Source organism: Bactrocera dorsalis, chromosome 1 (genome assembly GCF_023373825.1).
Source record: "Bactrocera dorsalis isolate Fly_Bdor chromosome 1, ASM2337382v1, whole genome shotgun sequence".
NCBI lineage: Eukaryota > Metazoa > Arthropoda > Insecta > Diptera > Tephritidae > Bactrocera > Bactrocera dorsalis.
In genome coordinates this window covers 114246433-114268407 of record NC_064303.1, presented here as the reverse complement: position 1 = coordinate 114268407, position 21975 = coordinate 114246433, and the positions used below count along the sequence as shown (strand labels likewise).

The following is a 21975-nucleotide window of genomic DNA, read 5'->3' as shown; positions in this document are numbered from 1 at the left end:
TTGATGCCCAGAGGCGCCTGCGCTGCCGTGTGGCTGACGCTTTTCTGTGCGCTGAGTGCCGTTGCCGTAGCCGGCTTTCCTGTTGCTGATGCGCGCTGTCCATTCATTTTCGCGGCTCTGCACCCTTCCGTACACCAGCTCAGCTTTGGCAAGGCGACACATTTCGTGCGAATATTATTTATTTGCTGTAGCTGCGCCAGCAACCGAGGAAGAATCGAAAAGTCGACGAGTCTGAGAGTTAGGTATTTATCACACTTTCGCATTCGCATTCGCATTTTTGGAACGCTTTGACGCGTGCGCTACAGCAGGTCTGCAGGGGTAACACACCTTCCGCAATGCAACAGAAATTGTTTGCTTTCATTTGTCTCACACTTGAATATAATTGTTACAATTACTTAGTTATAGAATTATTAAAATAGCAAATAATTATCTGCAACCATCGACCGGGTTCAATAAGTCGCCCACTTTTTTCGCAGCAATTTTAATCGTATGCTAATTCGAAAAACAAAGCGATTTATAAAACAGCGATTGCGACAGGCGATCGCATTAACTGAATTATTATAGCAAATATGGGCGATAATTTGCGGTGGAGCTCGCTGATTAATGCGGCAATCAACAGTCAATAGCAATAGTTCAAAGCGCTTAAAACTAGCCATAAGAATTAACAACTAATTTTCTATAATAACTAAATTGCACTTACATATGTACGCATGTTCAGGTGTGTGCATATGTTGTTGTTGTTGTTGTAAATATCAACGAGTTGTTGAATTGAAGTGATGACTTGCAAATCAGCATTTCACAGCTTTCAAGTGACGATAATTGCAACAAATTACAGTTTGCCCGCGCGCATACCGCGCATACCGCTCGCAACGTAAGCATTAACATTAACATAAACATAACTATTTATGTGCATATGCACATTTGAGCGCGATTAGCGCAAGCCGTCGCTAATTGCCAGCTAACTGTTTGATTTAATGGCTAACGGCTGGTGTAGCTCACCGGCGCGGCGCTGAATGCCGCTGCAAACTGTGCCTGTGTTGTTGTTTTTGTTCTAGTTGCTGTTCGATTTCACTTCTGTGCTTTGCGCTTTTATTTGCGTAAACTTTGACTTATGAACGCTGCACCGATTGCGCAGATTTTTCAGCGCTCGGCACGAATGCGGCGCTGAAGCGCTCGTCGTTGTGGCTCGGCGCATGCGCATAAACTACACAAACCTAGCTGTAGGTGGTGTTGCGTGTGCTGCGTGATGCGTTTGCTGCGTGCGCATTGTCATCTCCCGTTGTTCGGCGTCTCATAAATTTCTGTTTTTATGCATCGATCGGGAGTATGGTCGTCTGCTCGCTTTATTTGTTTGTACAGCAAGTTTCGACTGAATTATGGAATAATGCAAAGATTTATTTGCAGAAATTTAAAGTGTCAAAATAAAGCTGCGAAACATGGTCAATACAAATTGCATGTGGTAGAGGAAAGCAATCAATAAAAATGTGATAATTGAAGAGCGACTTGAGCGCAGTTAGAGAAGGAAGGTCTCGTGAATGCCAATGATTCATATTATGGGCCTTTCAACTTCTTTGGACCACTAACCATGAAGCCAAGTAACAAATATATTCTCAGTGTCCATCTAGATAACATACATGAGTAACTACCATTCTTAAAAACCCCTAAGAAAATGAATAGATTCAAATTACTTGAATTGCTAACCAAAAGTCGTATAAATTTGCCATGTTGCCAATTTTCGCCACACTGTGCTGTCCGCTTATTATCACGCATATATCAAAATTTGAGTTGTTGCCTTGCAGTTGACCTACTGCCAAAAAATAGAGAGCATAATTGCTTTACGTAGTGAAGAAGTTATTGGAATATATGAAAAAGCAGTGAAACGGAACAGCGTTAAATTAATAAGAAAGTTTAGGCTTCCCAACACTTTGGCTGGAAGCATTATTCGACAAAAAAGTCATCTCATAGTTTCCGACGGCTACACGAGCGGCATCTTCAAGCATCAACGAACGCTTTCATCATCCTCACCATCATCAACATCAATGTCGGTGTCTTTATCTGCAGCGGCATCAACAGCACTGGTAGCCACAACATCGTTTGACAGACTGCCGTTCTGTCGATTAGCTGTCCATCCATCCGTTCGCGCCGCCGCAAACGCAATCATTTCTTGCGTAGATCATCAAACTCGCACGCCACGCAGTCTGCCGAAACGCGATCGACAGCAATTGCTGCACCTTCATTTCAGCAAGAGATAGCTGCGAGAGGTATAGAACGTATTCTGGTTCTTTTGAGTTTTGATGGTCCGCACATTTCGTCGGTGCAATTATTTATATACGAAAACCCAGACATAATTACAGGGCGGCACACAGTTTTCGGAGTTAACACTTTCGTAGTTGAGGGAAAATGCCGCTGGCGTATTTTATTGATGCAACAAGCGGCCGACAAGTCGACCAATATAACAGATGAATACTGCAACACCGCGTAGCGCTTAGCATATCTGCGGCTAAGAGTTCTCACTGGATGCTCTGCTTTTTTTCGATGATGGATTTTTGCTGCTGTTTCTTTAAATATTTTCTGATTAACGTGTCGCTGAATTTGGTGTATAGCACACATAGCTTTGAAATTTGATAAGTGAATCGAAACCGTTTACGCGCTATAGACCCTAAGTCGTTAGAGGCCCCACAATGCGAACGCAAGTAAATATTTGTCTCATAAATGGGGATCGGGAGCCCTGAAATGCTTGTCCAACGTCAGTTCTTTTGAAAATACCATAAAAATGCACAGTGAAGGAGATTTATCCTTGGATTTGAATTACGAAGTTCAATGTCTTTCCGCCGTTTCCCCATCGTGGATCCGGCCCTGACCTTAACGAGAATATTTATTAAGAATGCAGCACTGATTACAATTGAGCACAGTGATCTTAGAATTCTCTTTATTGACGTACTTGCGTAATCTACAATGAGAGCTTGACTCACGAATCAAGCCTTATCAGTGAATTCGAGTGAAGCCGCGGTATATATATTGTATGTACAGGGTGTATGTACGTATGAACAACGCAGTCATCATTTGCAGGCACTAATAATCGCTGGCTTGTACTCGTAGTACAATAACAAAATGCAATCAAATCAAATTGATCGCGAGAAATATTATAGACAAGAAAACCGATTTTAGTACCCTGTTTATGGCACTCTGAATGCAGCAACAATCATCGCCTCAACACGTATTTATTTCAGAGCTTATACATACTGTTGTTGTTGTTGTTGAGGCCATCGAGATGTTTTTGTTTGAAGTGATCATTGCTGTGATTGTCGTCTATATGTATGCACATATGTACATATTGATGGTGGTTGTTGTTACTTGTCACTTCTCTCAGATGGTCACTAATTGTTGTTGCTGAACGCGGATATTTTAACAACTTTATTATGAACAACCAATTAAACCGCATCGAGTCGATTTGCAGTTAAAGTTGAAAATTACACACAATACTGGTGGGAGAGTCAGGCGAAGGCTGGGAAGGGAAACAGAAACAGAAACCGAAAACTAAAACTTGTTGCTTGCCTCCGGCAACACTTTGCCATCTTCATTCACCATCCACCAAACGATGGAGCCATTAATGTCTTGGCACATGTCACCAGCGAATTTATGCATCGAATGAAATAGAGTTTGCAATTCCAATGGAACGGTTGACTGGTGTCCATACAATTGTTGCTTCATACACATTTTTTAAACAACGAAGACTCGGGCAGAAATTGTTTTCAAAAAAGTTGAAAAATAAAAGAAAACATATTTTTGAAGACTCAAAGTCGGTTCTACTTATTCAAAGTGTGGGCTGCTTTGGGCGCAAAAAGATTGCTGAACAGTGTAAGGCGATAAGCAAGAAGCTGGGAATTTCCGCGAAATTTAAATTTTCTGATTTCTGTGCGCTTAGTGCTCGCCGTTATTCGTAAGTGAGCTGACGTACTTGCTGCTGCAATAATGACTAAAATAGGTGAGATGAAAGTAATTAAATTTAACAAGTAATTAATGTGTTTTTAAATCCCTCAATTAGCTGTATTGTTGCTTGGTTTGTTACAACTGCAATTCTCGAGTAGTTTGGATCGTCAAAGTCGTGTTGACTTCGCCTTGAATTTCTTCAAAACAATCTCAACATATCAGCCAAATGAGAATATCATCGTATCTCCCATCGCGGTGCAAACCTGCTTAGCGATGACGTATGTAGGCTCTGAAAATCAAACGGCAGCTGAAATGCAACGCGTGCTCTCTCTGGAGCGATTTGGCAGCAAAGTGGACGCAGCCGTCGAGTTTGGTGACTTCATACAAAATGCAGTTTTAGCTCGCCAAAGTAAACTGGAAATGGCCAATCGCATTTATATAGATCAGCGACTAAATATTGTACCCGAATACTATGAGTTAATCAGCAAATACTTTCGGTCTACAGCGGTATTGGTAGATTTCGCAAGGAATGTGCAAACGGCGCAAAAGATCAACGCGTGGGTGGAGTCCGCAACGCATGGAAAGATAAAAGGTTTAATTGATCCATCCGCCTTGACCGCAGACACGGCTATAGTACTGACGAATGCAATATACTTCAAGGCGGAGTGGCTTTACCCATTCGATCCGTCAGCCACGGTTCCACGCGATTTTAATTTGAACTCGGCGCAGAAAGTAAAAGTGCCAATGATGTATCGGACAGACGTGGACGTAAAATATGCTGAAGTGCCTGGCCTCAATCTGGTTGCCGCGGAGCTGCCATATAAAGATACAGCTCTCCGCATGTTGATACTGTTACCAAATCAGTTAGATGGTGGAGTTGCCAGATTGGAGCAGACATTTAGCGGGAACGCACTGCAGCAAGTGCAGCGTTTGTTGAGAGAAACCACTTTGGATGTCGTGCTGCCAAAGTTTAAAATTGAATTCGATTTAAGTTTAGTTGAGCCTTTGAAGACGGTGAGTAATTTTATTTTGAAAAGTGACTTTTAGAAATACTTTTACCACTCGTAATATACAGATGGGTATGAATTTGTTGTTTTCTAATGCTGACCTCCCAAATATGGTAACGGGTGCCAAGGGCCCGCTTTATGTCTCAGAGGTTAAGCATAAGGCATTTATTTCTGTGGACGAAAAAGGTTCAGAGGCCTCAGGGGCCACATGTAAGTATAAAGCAGCTTTCAAGTGAAATATTACTGAGTTCTTCTCTCTATTCTCGCAGACTCACAAATACTAGAGAAGTCAGGGCGCTTCTTCCAGCCGAACTTGAGCATCGATCGGCCATTCGTATTCATCATATTGGACGATGATGCGATCTACTTTACTGGGCATGTGCTGAAATTGTAAGACGAATGATTTATTGGCTTCTAATCGCCGTTGTGGCGCCAACTGGAGTCGAGTGATTGCTGTGGGCAAATTTCAAATTTATAGTTAGAGCCAAATGGCATTAGCGGCACAAATGTGGAAGAAAAGAATCATGAAAATAAACAGTGTAGAAAATGAGAACTCAGCAAATGATTGACTTTGATTTCTAGTTGATTACTCACCAATCAGTTGAAACTGCTAACAAATTAACGTTAATCATTAATTATTGACTGACGGTGTTGAAGAATCTCCGTTGAACTACACGGTTGTAACGACCTACGTGCATGCGGTGGGTGCGAATCAACTCGTGGCAGGCCCTGTAAGAACGATAATTCGAAAAATATTAGATTCTCACTTCACACAAGTATTATGAAAGGTTGTGAGTATATTTTATTTATTTTTTATCGAAATTATAAAAAGTTGAGTGAGCATAGTCCACAGCTTGTTAAACTCTCTACTCACACTGCGATGGGAACCAAAGAGATGGCTGCATGTTCCCGCAGGGCAATGGCTGCTTAAGAGTGCACTGTGGGGAGATTTCTAACGCTTTCGTCATGTGACCGGTTGATCAGGTATTGACTGATTTGTCTGATCTGCACTTCGCCGTCGAACGCTTTTTTATGAAAGTGTTTGAAAGTATGTGTGCTTATGAGTTTTTGTAAAACATTCGACAAGTGATTAATCTCTCGCTTACAACCTCCCTCTCTTAATTCGGGAATATATTAGACGAAGAAACAACTTTATTTGTGTGCGGTTAATGAGAATTTCAGTCTGTGACGGTTTATTTAGTTTATTAAAATGGTTTTTTATGACGGCGCCAAAGTGTGGCGACGATGATGTTACTTTTGTTAGGATTTACTCATAAATTAGACATATATAATCCAATATTTTTATTATGAAGGGATCAAAGTTTCCATGGGGAGTCTATATCAAGGAATGCCACTTGATGTTTTAAAATGTGTGTGATATTTAGATACTAATAAACTACCATCAGCGGCACAAACATCCATCAATGCATCGGGCAGAAGCCGCATTCAGCGAAGTCTTCAGTTTGTTGCCGTCAAAGCTCTAAGCGCCAATGTGTTGAATGAACTGTCAGAAAAATCATTTATTTCCCACTAAAAATGTTGTCAAAGTAACAATGTTGCCATTTTATGACACCGCCATTGCGGGCACACTTGCCAACACACACTCGGGTGCCACAAAAATGTCGAACAGATGAAACGAGATGTGATTTAGAACAGCGGCAGCTGGCTTGCCGCGTCGTTTGTCGGTGATCAGTGTCGGCCCGGTGCAATTTTCGCAGAATTATGTGTTTTTAAATATGCAACTTTGACACAAAGACGTCTAAGGCAGTGATGCTTTGTGAAGTCGCCAACATTTCGCAGAAAAATTTAACGCTTTCGTACACGACCGACACCCATACGCATGCATCACTCACCCACCAGCTACTGCTGTCCATACTCGTATCTCTGCTTGTTTGCGACTCTATAAAACCTTTTATGTACAAAGGAATTAAGAAAAAATGAGAAACAGAAACTCTTAGTTTGAGATTTGCGAAAAACGCCGCCCGCTTTCTCTCCCCAGCGAAGATCAAAGCAGACGCACCCCAAGTTGGAGTCGTAAAATATCAGAAGAAATACTTTTAAATTAACAGCTGAAATTTTTACTACAGTCCGAACCATAAAAAAGCTCGTTGGTGGCAGACAGGCAGAGGAAACGGGATTTTTTAATTGTTTATGAATATATTAATGTTGCGTGCGGTGATTAGATTAAATCGCTGACGATTATGATTATTAGTTGAAAATGAAATGAAATTTTATTTGAGCGAGTATTTTTATTTGTTTTTAAGAATTTATAATTTTCAGACGCAAAAGCCGTAAAACTGTAGAAATCACAGATTGACCTCATAGTTTTGTTATCGAAGCTGAGCTGTGTATTAAAATAAAGTGTTCAACGCATAAAGTGAACCTAAAGGCGTTGCTGGTTACGAAAGACCTGGGATCTCCTCTGATATAACTATAGATCTTAACGAAGGTCACAAATAATGCTTAACTCATACACAACGATTATACTAAAAGAGAGTTAATTCATGAAAGAAAATATCTGATGTTTAACGAATTTTCAAAAACGTGTCTTCCCGCCAGAAAGTGGTTGGCAACACAAAGAAAGCTTCCAAAATTAAAAATTTCGGAATATAGCCCTACAAATATGTATATTGTATGTATGTATGTTTGAACATTTAACCTAATAAGACTTAACAATAAAACCGCATGGAAAGAATATGCCAAAATTGTTGCATAATTCAGCGAAAAGGGGCGTTCAATGACTGCCACGGCAGCCAAACCCGCTTAGACCGTGCGTCGCGCCCATTTTATAGCCCAGCAATCGCTTGCGAACGTGTCTGTATGTGTGGCTGCGGCTGCTTGAAAGACACACGCAACCGCTGATCATCAGCAACCGAGTATCATCATCAACATCATCATCCTTGCGATCCGCATGCCATTTAGGAAGAACGCAACGTAGCAACATCGTATGTCATGCCGCGTGTTTTGAGCGCTAGCCGACATCCTTATGTAGGACTTGCTTTGACAAGCGGCCGGTTTTGAAAGAGCGTCTTCTGTGCTGCACAAATGCGCCTTGCCAACCTGACGACTTCTTCGATCCGTCTTGATATTATGATTTTTTAATAGCCAGCAATTTTCTCACCTCGCAAAGTGTGAATATTATGGTGTAATTGCATCAACGCATCAACTCCTACCAATTTTGGCCAACGGCGACGGCGGCTGCAGCGGCGATCAGCTCTGTGTGTAGCTGAAGCTGTGGCTGCAGCAGTGTCCGATGGCGTTGTTAATCGCGTTTGTCGGCAAGCCCGACTGTTGCTGGCGACCTCGTTGCAGTGTGCAGAAAAAGGCGTTGAGGCTGCGTGGTGAATGATGTATCCTCGAGCGATGAATGAGGAAGCGCGTATGCGCAGTTTCACTCCTCTGCTGCCGCTGTGTTGTCGTTTTGCTTTCGATGTGAACTTTTGGATTTATTTTGCTCGAATAATGCTGGGCGTAAGGCGCAACACCTACTGGCTCTGGCTTTGATCACTTGAGCGTTTCGGCTGTTCCTATTTAATTGTACGACGTTGTGTTCGTTATAGCAAGACTTAAATTGTGGCAAAATGCATAATTATTTTTGATGTTTCACTTCTTATGCATGGCAATTGCCTTTGCGGGCTTAAAGAGGTGCTGTGATTTCCAAACGCTTAACCCGTTCGCATACTTCTGCCGAAAAGCTGAAAACAACTTACTAACGATACTCGAAGTAAATCATTTGATTAGAAAAGTCAGCAACTCCCCAATAACAAAAATTTAAACTGGAAAGTCTTCGGTCTTACGTCTTATTTAACCTTAAGAGTGTTTTATTTTGGCACTCAGCGGCCACCGCACCACAAAGGGTTAAGATAATCACGTACATACCCGAGCAATTATAAATCATGCGCTACACAGTTGCCTCGATGAATGAGTGTTGTTGTGGCACTTTTTATGTATAGTGTGGCATCTTGTTGCTGTTGTATGTACTAGAGTTGTTGTGGCGCATGTTTTCAGCCCACTTGTATCTAAATTTGCCCATCAAGCAGTGCATCGTATATTGTCAGAGCGGCAGCACTGAACATCACCTTTCTGATATGAAACCAATTTGATGGCATAATTTCAACGCACCCTCGAGCGCTATTAATATGCAACATGACAACAACACAGCTACATGCCACACCTGCTGCTGTCCGGAGTAGCAGTGTTCTTGTGTTGCTGTTATTGTACAACAACTGCCGCAATTCTGCTTTGTTTTATTTGTCGGTGGTGGCAGAGTGGCAAATTCATACTCGGCCCACTTGTCGGCCCAACGAATTCGGCTGATTTCGCGGCGGCTGTGGGGCTCAACTGGGTGCGACGTCGGCTGTTATCAGCACAGTGGATTCGTGGCCAATTAGAGATTCCCGGTTTGTATCTATGAATATTCAGTGCATATATGTAAGTATAGTATATATGTATATGTACCTAGGATATGAATGGAAGTATAATGCTGGACCGCGGTTCATTTTTTGCGGTTAAATATGAAATAGGGCAGTCAATTTCCTTTTATTGCGTAGTGTGTCCCATGAAAACTCAGCAAACAGGTCAGGCCGTTAACTTCTGAATAAGAACATAGAAATATAGTGACATTTTCATAAATTCATTTGTTCATAAGCTGTTAATTTCAACGGCTGTGTCGAACACTGCTTTGCTGTTAACCTCACGCGTACCTAGGTGTGTGTGTGTGATCATGGTGCGCTGGTGTTTTTGAGTATGCTTGATGACCGCCGGAGGTGTTAAAAATTGGAAAAATGCAAATGCGCGCATAAATAATATTTATTTCAGTTTTAAGTAACCATTTCGTGGCTTTTATGTTTCGCTCGACCTAGCCGCCTGTTGCAGCCTGGGCTTGCCTAGCTGGCGAGTGCAACGCCTCTTGCACTCGAGCTGACGTTTGCGCAAATCCTTGTGCCAATATCTACTTGTATGTAAATCGGCAAGATCTCCTCCAGAGGCTTTAACTCCAGTAGCTCGGCGAAGAGTAGTTGCAGCGGCGGCGTTAGTGCCACCATGCACGGTGCACCTTCCACAACCGTCACTGTAGAGCATATTTTTATGGCTGCGCATGCGCGCGCACAGTAGCCGACACAGTTGTCACTCGGTGGCGCGTCGCAATTTCGCGCCTTGCATTCATTCATTTACCCACCGCCAAAACCACTGCATAGGCAATGGTCGTTGTGTGCAGGAATTACGAGTGCAAGTGTGGTGGCGGCGCGCTTTGTCGGCGCTATGAAATTTCCACTCACAGGCATGCACACACGAGACGCGGGCAACCGCCAAGAGCAGGTCGCCAAGATTTATGCGCATGTTTCCAATCGCCAGCTCGGTCGTTGAAGGAGTGCAGTTTGTTGCTATTGTTGTTGTGCCGCAAATTTGTTAAGTGTGAAGTTGAGTGTGCAGAATGCAATTGGCAGCGGCTGCTTCGGGCGCATTCAAGACACAAATAAACAAAAGCGAAGCTGCAGAAAACCAAACACGCCGCATAACACACACACACGGCAAAGGCACGTTGTGGCATATACTCCCGTTCATTAAGTTGCCGCCAAAGTTTTAGTTGATATTTAAACTCACTAACTAATCATAAATAGTTACCTACGTGGGCACAGAAACGTCGTTCGCCTATTATTGGCCGACACTAAAAATGTCAAAAGTTCACCTTGAGCCTGTTCCAGCGACCGTGGGCTACGTGTAGTCCGTCGCAGTTGAGCTTTTAATTAAAATTGTGTATCAGAAAAAGCGAGTCCACGGACATTAACAACACCTGTGAGGTGTGGAGCGCTACAGTCACAATGTTCATAAAGCTGGGAGTATTGCAGCGAAATTGAACATTGCCATTTTTGACTGTCATAACCCACAACCCGGAGCTATTCAACAGCTTTCAAATGCACATTTTATATGTTTGAAATTTCTAAAATAATAAAAAAAAGTCCTGGCAAGCTGGACTGTATTTTAATTAGAGGTCATATAGGATAGATCTACTTCCTCTTCTTTTTTACTGGCGTAGACACCTCTTACGCGATTACAGCCGAGTTAACAGCAGCGCGCCAGTCGTCTTCTTTTCGCAATGTGGCGCCACTTGGAATTCCAGGTCCTTCTTCACCTGGTATTTCCAACGAAATGGAGGTCTTCCTGTTCCTCTGCTTCTCTCGGCGGGCCATTTGCTTTGCTTCCTTATTTAGTCTGGAGAAAGTAGAACAAACGACGCGGGTGTTCAGGTCAATGATATTAATATCATCGGCATCCCAAGCAGCTGTACACTCTTAAAGAAGATTCACACAATATGCTCGATAGAACCTTATATGCGATGTTTAGGAGACATATCTCACCGTAGTTGGTGCAGATTGTGGGATCTCCCTTCTTATAGATTGGGCAGAGCACACTTAAATTCCAATCGTTGGGCATACTTTCGACCGACCATATTTTACAAAGAAGCTGATGCATGCTCTTTACCAGTTCTTCCGCACAGTGTTTGAATAGCTCGGGCGGCAATCCATTGGCCCCCTCCGCTTTGTTGTTCGTCAGATCGATTAAGGAATCGGGTTCGCCTTTTCCTGACGTTATGTGTTGTGGTCGATTGTAACGTTGCGATGTACGTAGGCAGTCTGTTTTCTTTCCGCTCCGACACGGCTCTCCTCGTCGTACTAGCTGTTCTTTTGCGCGTTCCGAAAACCAATGGTTTCGGTTGAAACATCTGTTATGATTTCAATTTCTCGACGTCGAACCTTTCTTCGGTTTGTTGAAGTGCTTTTTGACTGTATAGAGGCGGGTGCGTATCTTGGCTTCAAAAAGATAGTGGTCTGTGTCGATGTTAGGACCTCGTACGCACGTCTAATATACTGGAGACGTGTCTTCGATCTATCACAACTTGAATGATCTGGTTGGTAGTTTTTCGATCCGTAGAGAGCCAGGTAGCTTGGTGAATTTTTCTAAACTTGAATTTAGTACTACAGAGAATCATATTTCCGGCCCCGGAGAAGACGATCAGCCTCAACCTATTTGGGGATATTTCTTCGTGGATGCTGACTTTACCGTTTGTTGTGCAAACTATTTCTAAAGAATCAAGCTAATCTATTTTGGAATCCACGTCGCAAGCTTTTATCGTATTATTAGCATCAATGCGTAAATTGTTTCGAAACTAACGACACATTCCTAAATTTCTATTATTCTTAAAATATGGTGCTTAATATAAATATTTAAATATTTTTTTGGATGGACGCTTATTTAAGACCAGTAACTATTTACTTTTCGCAGCTATTTTCTGCTCAAATTCTACTCGTTACGTGCTTGGTATATAATATACATAAGTATATAAAAGTATGTACCGTCATCAGTGCTTGGAAGTCATTAGACTAGATCGTCATATCGTAATTTTGGCTAATTACATGGCAACAGCGAGTTAAGTGAGTCGAGAATTTTAGCTCTTCGCATAAAATAGCTTCAAAAATTAGTTCACTGTGGAGGAGCGGAGCGTGGGAAAAGGGGTAAAGCAAGTGCCGCTTAATTTTATGAAAATGAGTTTTCACAACATTCTTACTGAGTGACGCAACGGCTGGTGAAATTATGCCGCGGATACACATACACACATACATACATACATACATAGATCTATATATACCAAATGGCAGGCGGGCGGAGGGTTGTTAAAAATGTTAATTTTTATATAAAGCAGACATTTTACAACTGGATTATCTGGTATCAGCCGGAATGGCAGTGTGCGCGCAACGTCCTCGCACCTACGGACGTACTTTTATATACATATTTATATATAATATACATATGTATATATGCTCACATCAGATACTTGCGAATCCCTTTCGCCAGCGTACATTTCGCAATGTCGGTACCTACAATGTGTTATCTACTTTTCGGTAAGTAAGCCGAAACGCGTGTGAGTGTGTTTGTTCGTATGCGTAACGGCACATTGTGAAAACCCCAAAAAGCTCACTAACACTTTAACAACTCAATGAGGCGGCGACGCGAAAGACGAAAATGTTGCGAACGTTTTCAACTCCACAACTTTGCTGGATGTAACCGTTATGCCGCAAAAGGCTACATTGGCTCGATGGCTCGATGAGGCGGCAACGCGTTGGTGGGTGCTTGGCGGGCGCGGCGGCTGAGCATTGCGTTGAAAATAAAATAAAAATTAAGTTGTTGGTAATTTGTAAAAGAGCGCGTCGAAAAGTTTTGTGGCATGAAAATGTGCGCAAAAATATCCAAAGTACCTGCCGCAGTTGAGCGCCCGAGCGCCGTGCAGCAAGAAAGTGTTGGCTAATGCGCCATTTTAGGTATTGTGCGAACGTTTCTCTGCGCCAACTTTTTCTCCTTTTTCTTTCAAAAGCCATTTTCCGTTTAAATTCACATTTTAACGAGCGTCCTGCTCAGCCAGCGTGTGCGTGTTGATGTGCTGCCGTACGTGGGTGGCGCGTGGTGCAAGAGTAGGGCAATAGATTACTTTGTGTGAGCTTGTTGGTGGTTGGGAGGGGGGTGGAGCAGTATTTTGATAAACTTTGCGCCACGTTGTTGTTGCTGCTGCTGCCTCCGCTTCGCATCGCTGACTGGCAGTTGCAAACTTGGTATGGTCGGACTGACAGGCGAAACTCGCTTTAGACTCCGTGGCGTCAGTGTGGGTGAAATTTATTTTTATGATGAGCCATATAAGCTGCAGTTGAATTTTCAAATCCCTTTTCGTCCCGTTACGCTGCTTTTTTGTTCATCGATACTTTTTCCTTGGCCTGCCTATGGGTGTGGCTGGCTGCTGCTCGCCGCTTGCTGGCTGCGAACGTGTAAGCATGTGTTGGTGAATGGGTTGTCAAAGCGTTTTGGGTTAACAGCAAATAAGCAGCACAAAATTACAAGGATTTATGTGTAAACGCTTTAAAAGTTCGCATAGATAACGCTCATTTAATTGAGTGAGCGGTGGTCTGGCCCTCAGCGGGTGCGGAGCTTGCTGGCGGCTGTTTAAAATTTTTTAAAGCCACACATACATATGTATGTACTTGCCTGTGTAGATACTTTACTCATACATAGTGTATGTGTATGTGTGCGTATTTGTGTTTTTATGTGCATGTGTGTGTGCGGCGGTTGTAAAAATAATGGCGATTTGTTTTTATGAACTTGCGTACACATTTTTATTTTATTTTATTTCGGCAGCTTTGTTGAGGAATATTTTTCATATCATAAAACAAATTATTACTTGCCAAGCTTTTTATTTCTCATGGCTGTAAAGGCTGTTTAGTGAAGCACACGGCCAGCGCTGAGCGCCATAAAAATAGAAAGCCGAAATGTGTAGATCCATGTCAGCACATTTATTTTCGCAATAAAGGCACAAATAAGCCATAAATATGTTCACATAAATATGTATGTATACTGTAATCTGTATTCGGGGTAAAGCGCAGACCTTTTCATTTTTTATTAGAGATTATCTATTATTAAAAATGTGGAAGTTACAAAGTGAAATGGGTCATAATGTAAAATTTCGAAACTGTGAACCCACATAAAATTATCATAAGCCGCGTAAAAGAATGCACGAAAGCCGCTCTGCAACATTCAGCACAAGTTAAGTGTGCCCCTAATGTCTTAATACGCTCACAATATTAAACGGTAACAAAGTTATACAAAACGAAAAACAAATATTGAACATAATTCAAAACAACATTCATTCAATAAAGTGAAGAGTCCACTTCTAAGAACCATTCATAAGAGACATTCATTCAGGAGCTTCAAGGTATTAAACTATGTGGACAATGGATTGATTCTTGAACGCCATAACTATATTTGGTGCTTTGTGGTTGGCTTGATGTCTCAATTGAGCGATGTTTTGATTAGTAGCCGCTACTTGTCAATGTATTTTGCATGCGAATTGCTAAAGAGTGATTGCCCGATAATCCCTAAGATTAAAAAGATTGCTGTTACCGTTTTAAGCGCGATCATAAGCAAATTATGTATGTAGATATATAAACAAAGTATCACTTTGAGAATATTTAGCACATTTGCTATTAATAACCAAGCCATTTATTAAATATATTGATACATGCATGAAATAGTATAGAAAGTAATATTTTTTTATGCTGACCCACACTGGTCTTTGTTTTAGATATTGTTTTTGATGTCTACCTGCACCTAAAACCTTAAAGCCGACTTGACATAATAAACACATTCAACATATTTCTTACTTTCTTTAGTTTCGTCGATATAAATATATACTTATATTACACGTGACCAGATTTCTATAAATAGAAATATATATCACAAGTGAATGTGTGTGTAACTAAAGCGAGTGTCAATAACTATTGTCCGTTTGATGTGGACAGCATCACTAAAAATGTCAAAATATTGTCCAGATCGGCGTGGTGGCATACAAAGGGAAGAGAGCATCAAATGATTATTTAAAAAGTCAGTCATGCTGTCGTGAGACATCATTGTCATTCAAATGTGTCGGGTTTCACTGAACAAAAGCGGCAGGCAAAAGACAGAAACATTCAAATAACCAGTGAAAAGTAGTGGAGGCAGGCGGGCTAAAGCTGGAGTTATGCTCCGAACTCTAAGCGTGACAAACAGCAACTTATGCCAGAAAACTTAATGCACGGATTAAATCAATTGGACAGTTTTCAATGATATTGTCAAGTCTGAATGCTGGTGTTGGCGATAAACTATGTGATTTTAATGATTTCAACAAAGTATTCTTTTCATGCCCACTGTGGCTCTTCAATATATGGATAGTGGCTAAAGGCACTCAAATTTCGTATATTTTTGTAATGATGCCAGTTTGATGAAATTTTGGTGAATAATTATAAATTTAATATTGAAAATAGTTTAAAAATGAAAAAAAAAATACATCTCGTACAGGTCTTCAGTTGTTGGGTAGCAGAATTACGTACGCTACTTACATAGACTCGAAAAAGTGCTTCTCAACTTCCAGAAGCTCTAAACTCAGTACAAGTGCTAAAACTAGTAAAAAACTAGCTAATGCACGGAAAAATATAAAAAGCATGTTACGCTACACAACCTGTCTGGCAACCTCACTTCAGTTTTAACAACAAAACCAATATACTTCGCTGCATATTAAAAGCAAGCACCTCGCCGACACTAAAATCGAATGATCAAACGCCCATTAAATGATCATTCAACGGCAATCAACATAAGCATTTACAATAACGGCGTTCATTATTGAAATTTGAGGCCGCGCGTTTGAGAGACAGCGCACAAGAATTTCGTTCGTCACAGCGTGTTGGTGTTGTGAAGTAGCAAACGGAAATGAGCAGACGTATCCACGATCGGTGGAAATTTGACATTCATGGGCAGCGCTGGCACAGAGCGGGCACACGACGATTAAAATGTTAAATCAACGTTTAAAATCGTGTTCATTTAATTTCGATATTAATGCGATACAAAAACAACGGCAACTGCGCTCGAATGTGGCTTGGCTAGCGTTAAGCCAGCAGCAACCGAGCCACATAAGTGTATATCCATTTGTATATATGCACTTTGTTGTGTGTAAATAGTTTGTGGCCGGTTTCAGTGGGTCGTAAAATACTTAAATTATCAACTGAGAACGAACACGTTTGGCGGTGATGAACACTTACGAACATAATGAACATAACGAACGTAACGAAACGTCATGGCACATCATAAAAAGCGTTTAGAGATACAACAAAGCGCTTGGCGAGATAAAGATCGCTCTCGAGCCAAGCAATGCACGCTAAAGTGAAATATTATGTATAATTTATGGGAGCGGGCCGCACAGCAGCAGCAAGAGTGGGCAGGAAACATGTATGATAACATAATGACGTGTTTGTATATTGGCCCCTGCTACATGGGAACATGTCTTTAAGACTATATAATGTAGAAAAACTATTATAATATATAATAAATAATATAAAAATATTAGTTTATATGTGAGTAAGAAAATGGTAAATTTGCTCTAAATACGAGAAATTGTTTTGCTGAGTCGAATTAGAATGAATTTTACCTCAGTGAATTCGAATTTTCCTTCAGTCTTTGAAATATCGATCTGAAATTTTGCACCTGTCCTTTTCTCAGTAAGAAGCTGCTCATGTGTCGGGACCGTTGATATTGGAACATGTAACTGTCATACAAACTGAACAAGCAGAATCAAGCGCTTGTATGAAACATTTTAATTTTGACGAGATATCTTCATGAATTTTGGCATAATTTAAGGTATTAATGCAATCTCCGAAGAAATTGTACATTTCGGACCACTATGGCATTTAGCTACTATACAAATGGAATGATCGGATTGGCGGTATCGGTTAGAGATCAATCCCCAATACCCTCGTAAACCTTAAGAAAGCAATATTAGACGACATAAATCGATGAGCCTTATCCTGAGGTCTAAGCTAGCAAGACAGTGTTAGTATTGTTCACTAGGCAACACATAACTACAGAAGTTATGGCCTCTGCAGTGCCGTGGGTGGAGGGTTTCTTGACGATATTTCGAAGCTTTCACAGATAAAACTTTTTGTATCGATGAACTACATAAGAAACCCGAAGTGGTTCAGAAAGAAAACAATAAACTGAAGGGATCTTAGACTCAGTTGTTTTACAATGAGTCTGCTAAAGACCTACGTAGATGCGTCGGCAGACAGCCGCTCTACATACCTACCCATCTACTAGAGGATGACCGACCAAAAAAAGAAATTCTATAATTTCATATTTCATTTCGTTTCATATTTGATCCGCCGTTTCTTCGGCAAGGAGTCCCGTAAATTACTCACTCTTCGTATTGTAAACGTGTGTGTTTGTATCTTAATGTCATGCAAAGTGCTCGCAACACGGAACAGAATTATTGACTTCCGCAATGCAGCAAAGATTGCAACCCACGTCTAATACTAGCCTTTAGCCGCTTTCATTAGAGACTCGGCAGTATTTGCTCGCATTCGTAGCGCCTTTGTTGTTGCTGCTACTGCTACTGCCTGCGCACGTTTCATTTACAATGCCAATTATGCACACAACAATTTCTAATTACAACACGATCGCCGCCACGATCAGCGCACTTTATTCTTGGCGCATGTGCTCCCATATCGCTAGGCATGTATGATTTACACTGACTACATACAAATACTAAATAAATGTGTGTGTGTGCGTCGCTGGGCGATCGAGTGGTGCTGCTGCTGCGCTGCTGAGGCGGTTGGCCGTGAACGAGATCGCCAAAGACATGATCGTGCAACAAATTGCAATAGCCGCCACAAGAGTGGCAGCAGAGTGCAGACTAGCGGTTACAACAATAGCAAAGCGATCACGCTACGACAATGCTGGCTGCCGACAGCCGACGGCCGACAGCGTCCGGGCGGTCGTTGCAATGCGATAATTATGTTTTTAATGTGCAGTTAATTGTGTTGCAATAATTTGGTTATAATTGTTGTTGCTATTGCTGCTGCTGCTCCACAAAATGCTGCCATGGCACTGACAGTGGCAATGTGGGGAGCTCGAAGTATTTTAATTGCGTCTTATGGTGTTGCTGTGACTTCTATGTGTATGTTCGCAAATACGTAAATGTGTGTATATGTATGCGTGTGTGCATGATTTTTTGTTGGATATCTACAACTTCTCAACATCTCGAGACATTGTGCTGGCTCTAGCAAGAAAATCGCTCCACTCACACACACACGCCCTTGCAACTGAGCGCCCAACAAGTGTTTGTTGCGATTTGGCGTGTTGTTTTTGTTTTTTCAACAGCTGTTAAATTAGCTCAACACTTTGGATGACGTATGTTCCACAAGCATGACACTCGACTGACAGTTGGTAATCTCTGGCATGTTGGCAATTTTGACGAAGTGACGTGCGGCGCAGCGACTTTGCCATGAGCTGTGTGATCCGATGCAAACTTTGCTGCTAAGTCTGCGACTATGCGCCGCTCACACACACACACACACATATGGAGCCATTTGCATTGCTTTGTGGAGGCTTTATTAGCAGCGTCTGGTAGCCGGCGTGTTGCAAATGAATTTGTTGTTGAATTAAATATTTAGTTCCTGCGTTGAGCGGTGCCAGCGGCGATCGACTGAAAAGTATTTACTCGTATGTGGTGGCAGTTGCATTGAACACGAAGTGACCGTACACGCGCGCAGTGTGCTTGTGTGCAACTGATTTGTGGCGGTGGCTGTGATGTTGCCTCCTAAAGGTGGCTAAAGTTGTCTGCAGTTTAGGGGACGTCGTCTACATTTTGATGATATTATTACAATGACAGATACATAGATGAGTGGGACACGAACCAAAGTCGAGTTGGTGTGATAAGCAAATGAATGGGACACGAACCCAAGTCGAGTTGATTTATCAAACGGAGCGTTAAAAATAATTTTTGAAAGGATATGTGCTGATCTTTGGAAAAACCGGGTAGCAATGTTCAAGAAAAGTGCGAAAAAGTGGTTAAGGCATCCCATATAGTACACCGAGTCTTCTTACTTATCCTTGTTTCACTGCCCTACAACAAAACTTCCAAACAAATTCTGCATCCTCCTCTGTAAGCATCGATTCGCTTTTTGATGACACATCGGTGAACTTAATCAACTTCAGCCCCACGTTTAATAATTTTTAAAACTTTTTTGGTTAACAAAGGAAATATGCAAGCAACAACAAATGTCAAAATCGGCAATTGTCGAACAGCAAGCAGGTAGGCACCAAACCAACAGCGAAGCGCCAACGATGGCAGCCAGTGACAGTTGACTGTAGGAGAAAACACGAACCGACCTGTCGGAGCTGGGTTTTAGCCACCTGCTGTGCCTGTCATAAGCTACAACAATCATTTGAACAGACGGCAAAAAAACGGGAGAAGGCAGCGTAAGAACAACGCATGCAAACAAAGTCAAAATCTTTAAAAATTTGCAAAATTAGCCATAAATAATAAAGAAAATAAGCAATAAAGCGAACTGCAAAGAAAAAACCAAAAGTAAAAACCGATGTATAACAGCCAAACAAGTGCAAAAAGAAGAGCTAATCAATAATAACGCGACAGGGGCAAACAGCTAAGCCCATCAACACTTGCAACCTGGTGCAGAAGTTTTACGACGCTTTCGAATTTCGGAAAGAACTTAAATTTCGAAGCAAAACAGTGGTGGAATATATATAAAAATGTCAAATGATTTGTGCGCGAAAAATATGAGCGATCATTAGTGGTTGGGAGCACACACACACACGGACCTCTATGTGATAAGCAAGTACCTGAATAAGCCAAATATTTGACCGCTGGCACGATATCCCTTATATGAGGCTTGGCCGTTCAGTGCTAAGCGCTTTCAGTTTTTGGCTGCCCAACATTGCGGCAGGGCTCCGGCTTAGCCTTTTACTACAAATGAGTGTGTTGACAGCGTATTAATGTACGGCCATAACTCTCGCTTACTTCGGGGCTGGCTGAAGATCAGCTTTTGCTTTAGCAACAGTTTTGCTGTTCCAAAACGCCAACCGCTGACCACAAGTCGGCCGGCTGAGTGCTTTATATGAAAGCTGTTTCCAGGTCGAATAAATAAAAAGTAAAATTTTCTTATGAGTTCGTATGACATCCTGGTTGAAGCCGGCCTTATTGCTGGTCTGAATATGCGTTGTGTTAATAAGGTAGTTGCCGCAATGCGAAGTTTGTATGTACAGCAGTTAAACGTTGGCCATAAATTGTGTTTCGTATTTTGGTCGTAGGCAGTACGAGTGCAGCCTAAAGCTAATTTCTTTCCCTTCGGCTGATATTTACGCTAAATGGTGCATGTGTTTGTATACGAGGTTTTATGGGTTTAGGTCACTTTGGTAAGACCAGCGAATTACTTTGTAGCAAATGAAATCTTTTGAGCCTTTACGTCAGATTCTTCGTAAAGTGAAAACGAAGCTGTGACTTTATATACCAGAGAAAAGTCCTCAATACCTTTTCAGAGAGGGTGTAGGGCTCTCTTCGTAGAAATGGTTATACCATATTTGACTTGTTAATTTACAAATTGTTTTTTTAGAGCGACATCTACTTTGATCCCCTAATGTGAAACTGTTTGGTATTACTCTCACTTACTTGAAACATTGTCTTTAGAAATTATGATTATCAGTTCCCTTAGATGCTGCCGACTCCATGGGAGGAGTAACTGAGGCAGCTGAGAGCAGTTGGACAGAAATAGCATAGCAATTGCTCGCAACTATTTAGCAACTGTCACTTCCACTGGCAGCAGTGACAATTATGACAAATAAAAATGTCTTGCGGAATCTTTTCAAGGAGGCTGAGTGTAATATATACCCATTTTGGGGTGACGCTGTAGAATAGAATGAGTTGCTTAAGCAACTGAGATTGACACAACGTTCGCTCACCATTAAAATAAATGACTAATGTGACTGACAAAAGTGTCGTCTGTCAATTTGACACTTTGACTTAAACATCTATGTTGAATAGTAGGGCTAGGCACATCTATCTGGTGGGTTTGCTACTTAGGAAAATCACATTGCCATAAGAATTGACGTGTTTTATGAGTTGCTATTGACTTTTTTCGAAGTGCAAAGCATTCGTTCTCGTGTAAATTAGCAAATTAATATCGTACTGAGCGAGCAGATCTGTGCACTTACAACATGTGCACCACTTCTTCCGCTTGCCATTCATCATTTCACATGGGCCCGAACGAAGAAAGTATCAATAAAGTGCCTGCCTCCATTCTCCTCGCCTTCTACTTCACAGCATGCGTCTTCCTACCCTGTAACGAGTTGGGTGTACGATCGTGTCGGCTGTTTGCTTGCCGGGTTGTCAAGAAGACTGGATCTTCTTCTTCTTTTTGTGCGCCACGTTCCTTGTGTTGTGTGTGTGTGTAATTATTGCGCCTCTTTAAGTTGCGAAAGTGCCAAGTAGTGAATTTACTGCAATGCAAATGCAATGAGACGCAAATGTCATTCAAACGGAACACCAGCCAAGAAGCGGGCAAATAAATCATTCCAGCTTGTATGTACATATGTATTTGCGCGACATGTGTTGCGGGTAAATGTGGCAGAGGAGGCGCTTTCTGTTGTTGATTTTGTTCGAATGCGCTGCCAT

At 41.7% G+C, this 21975-nt stretch overlaps 1 protein-coding gene across 1 annotated transcript; it reads left to right on the top strand.

Moving 5' to 3' along the window:
* The first annotated feature begins 3438 nt into the window (after window positions 1–3438).
* On the top strand, window positions 3439–5499 carry LOC105229222 (serine protease inhibitor 42Dd). The gene is made up of 4 exons (XM_011209343.4): window positions 3439–3985; window positions 4046–4944; window positions 5006–5147; window positions 5207–5499. The coding sequence occupies exons 1-4, from the start codon at window positions 3973–3975 to the stop codon at window positions 5329–5331; spliced, it is 1179 nt and encodes a 392-aa protein (XP_011207645.2). The 5' UTR covers window positions 3439–3972; the 3' UTR covers window positions 5332–5499.
* The last annotated feature ends 16476 nt before the right edge of the window (window positions 5500–21975 follow it).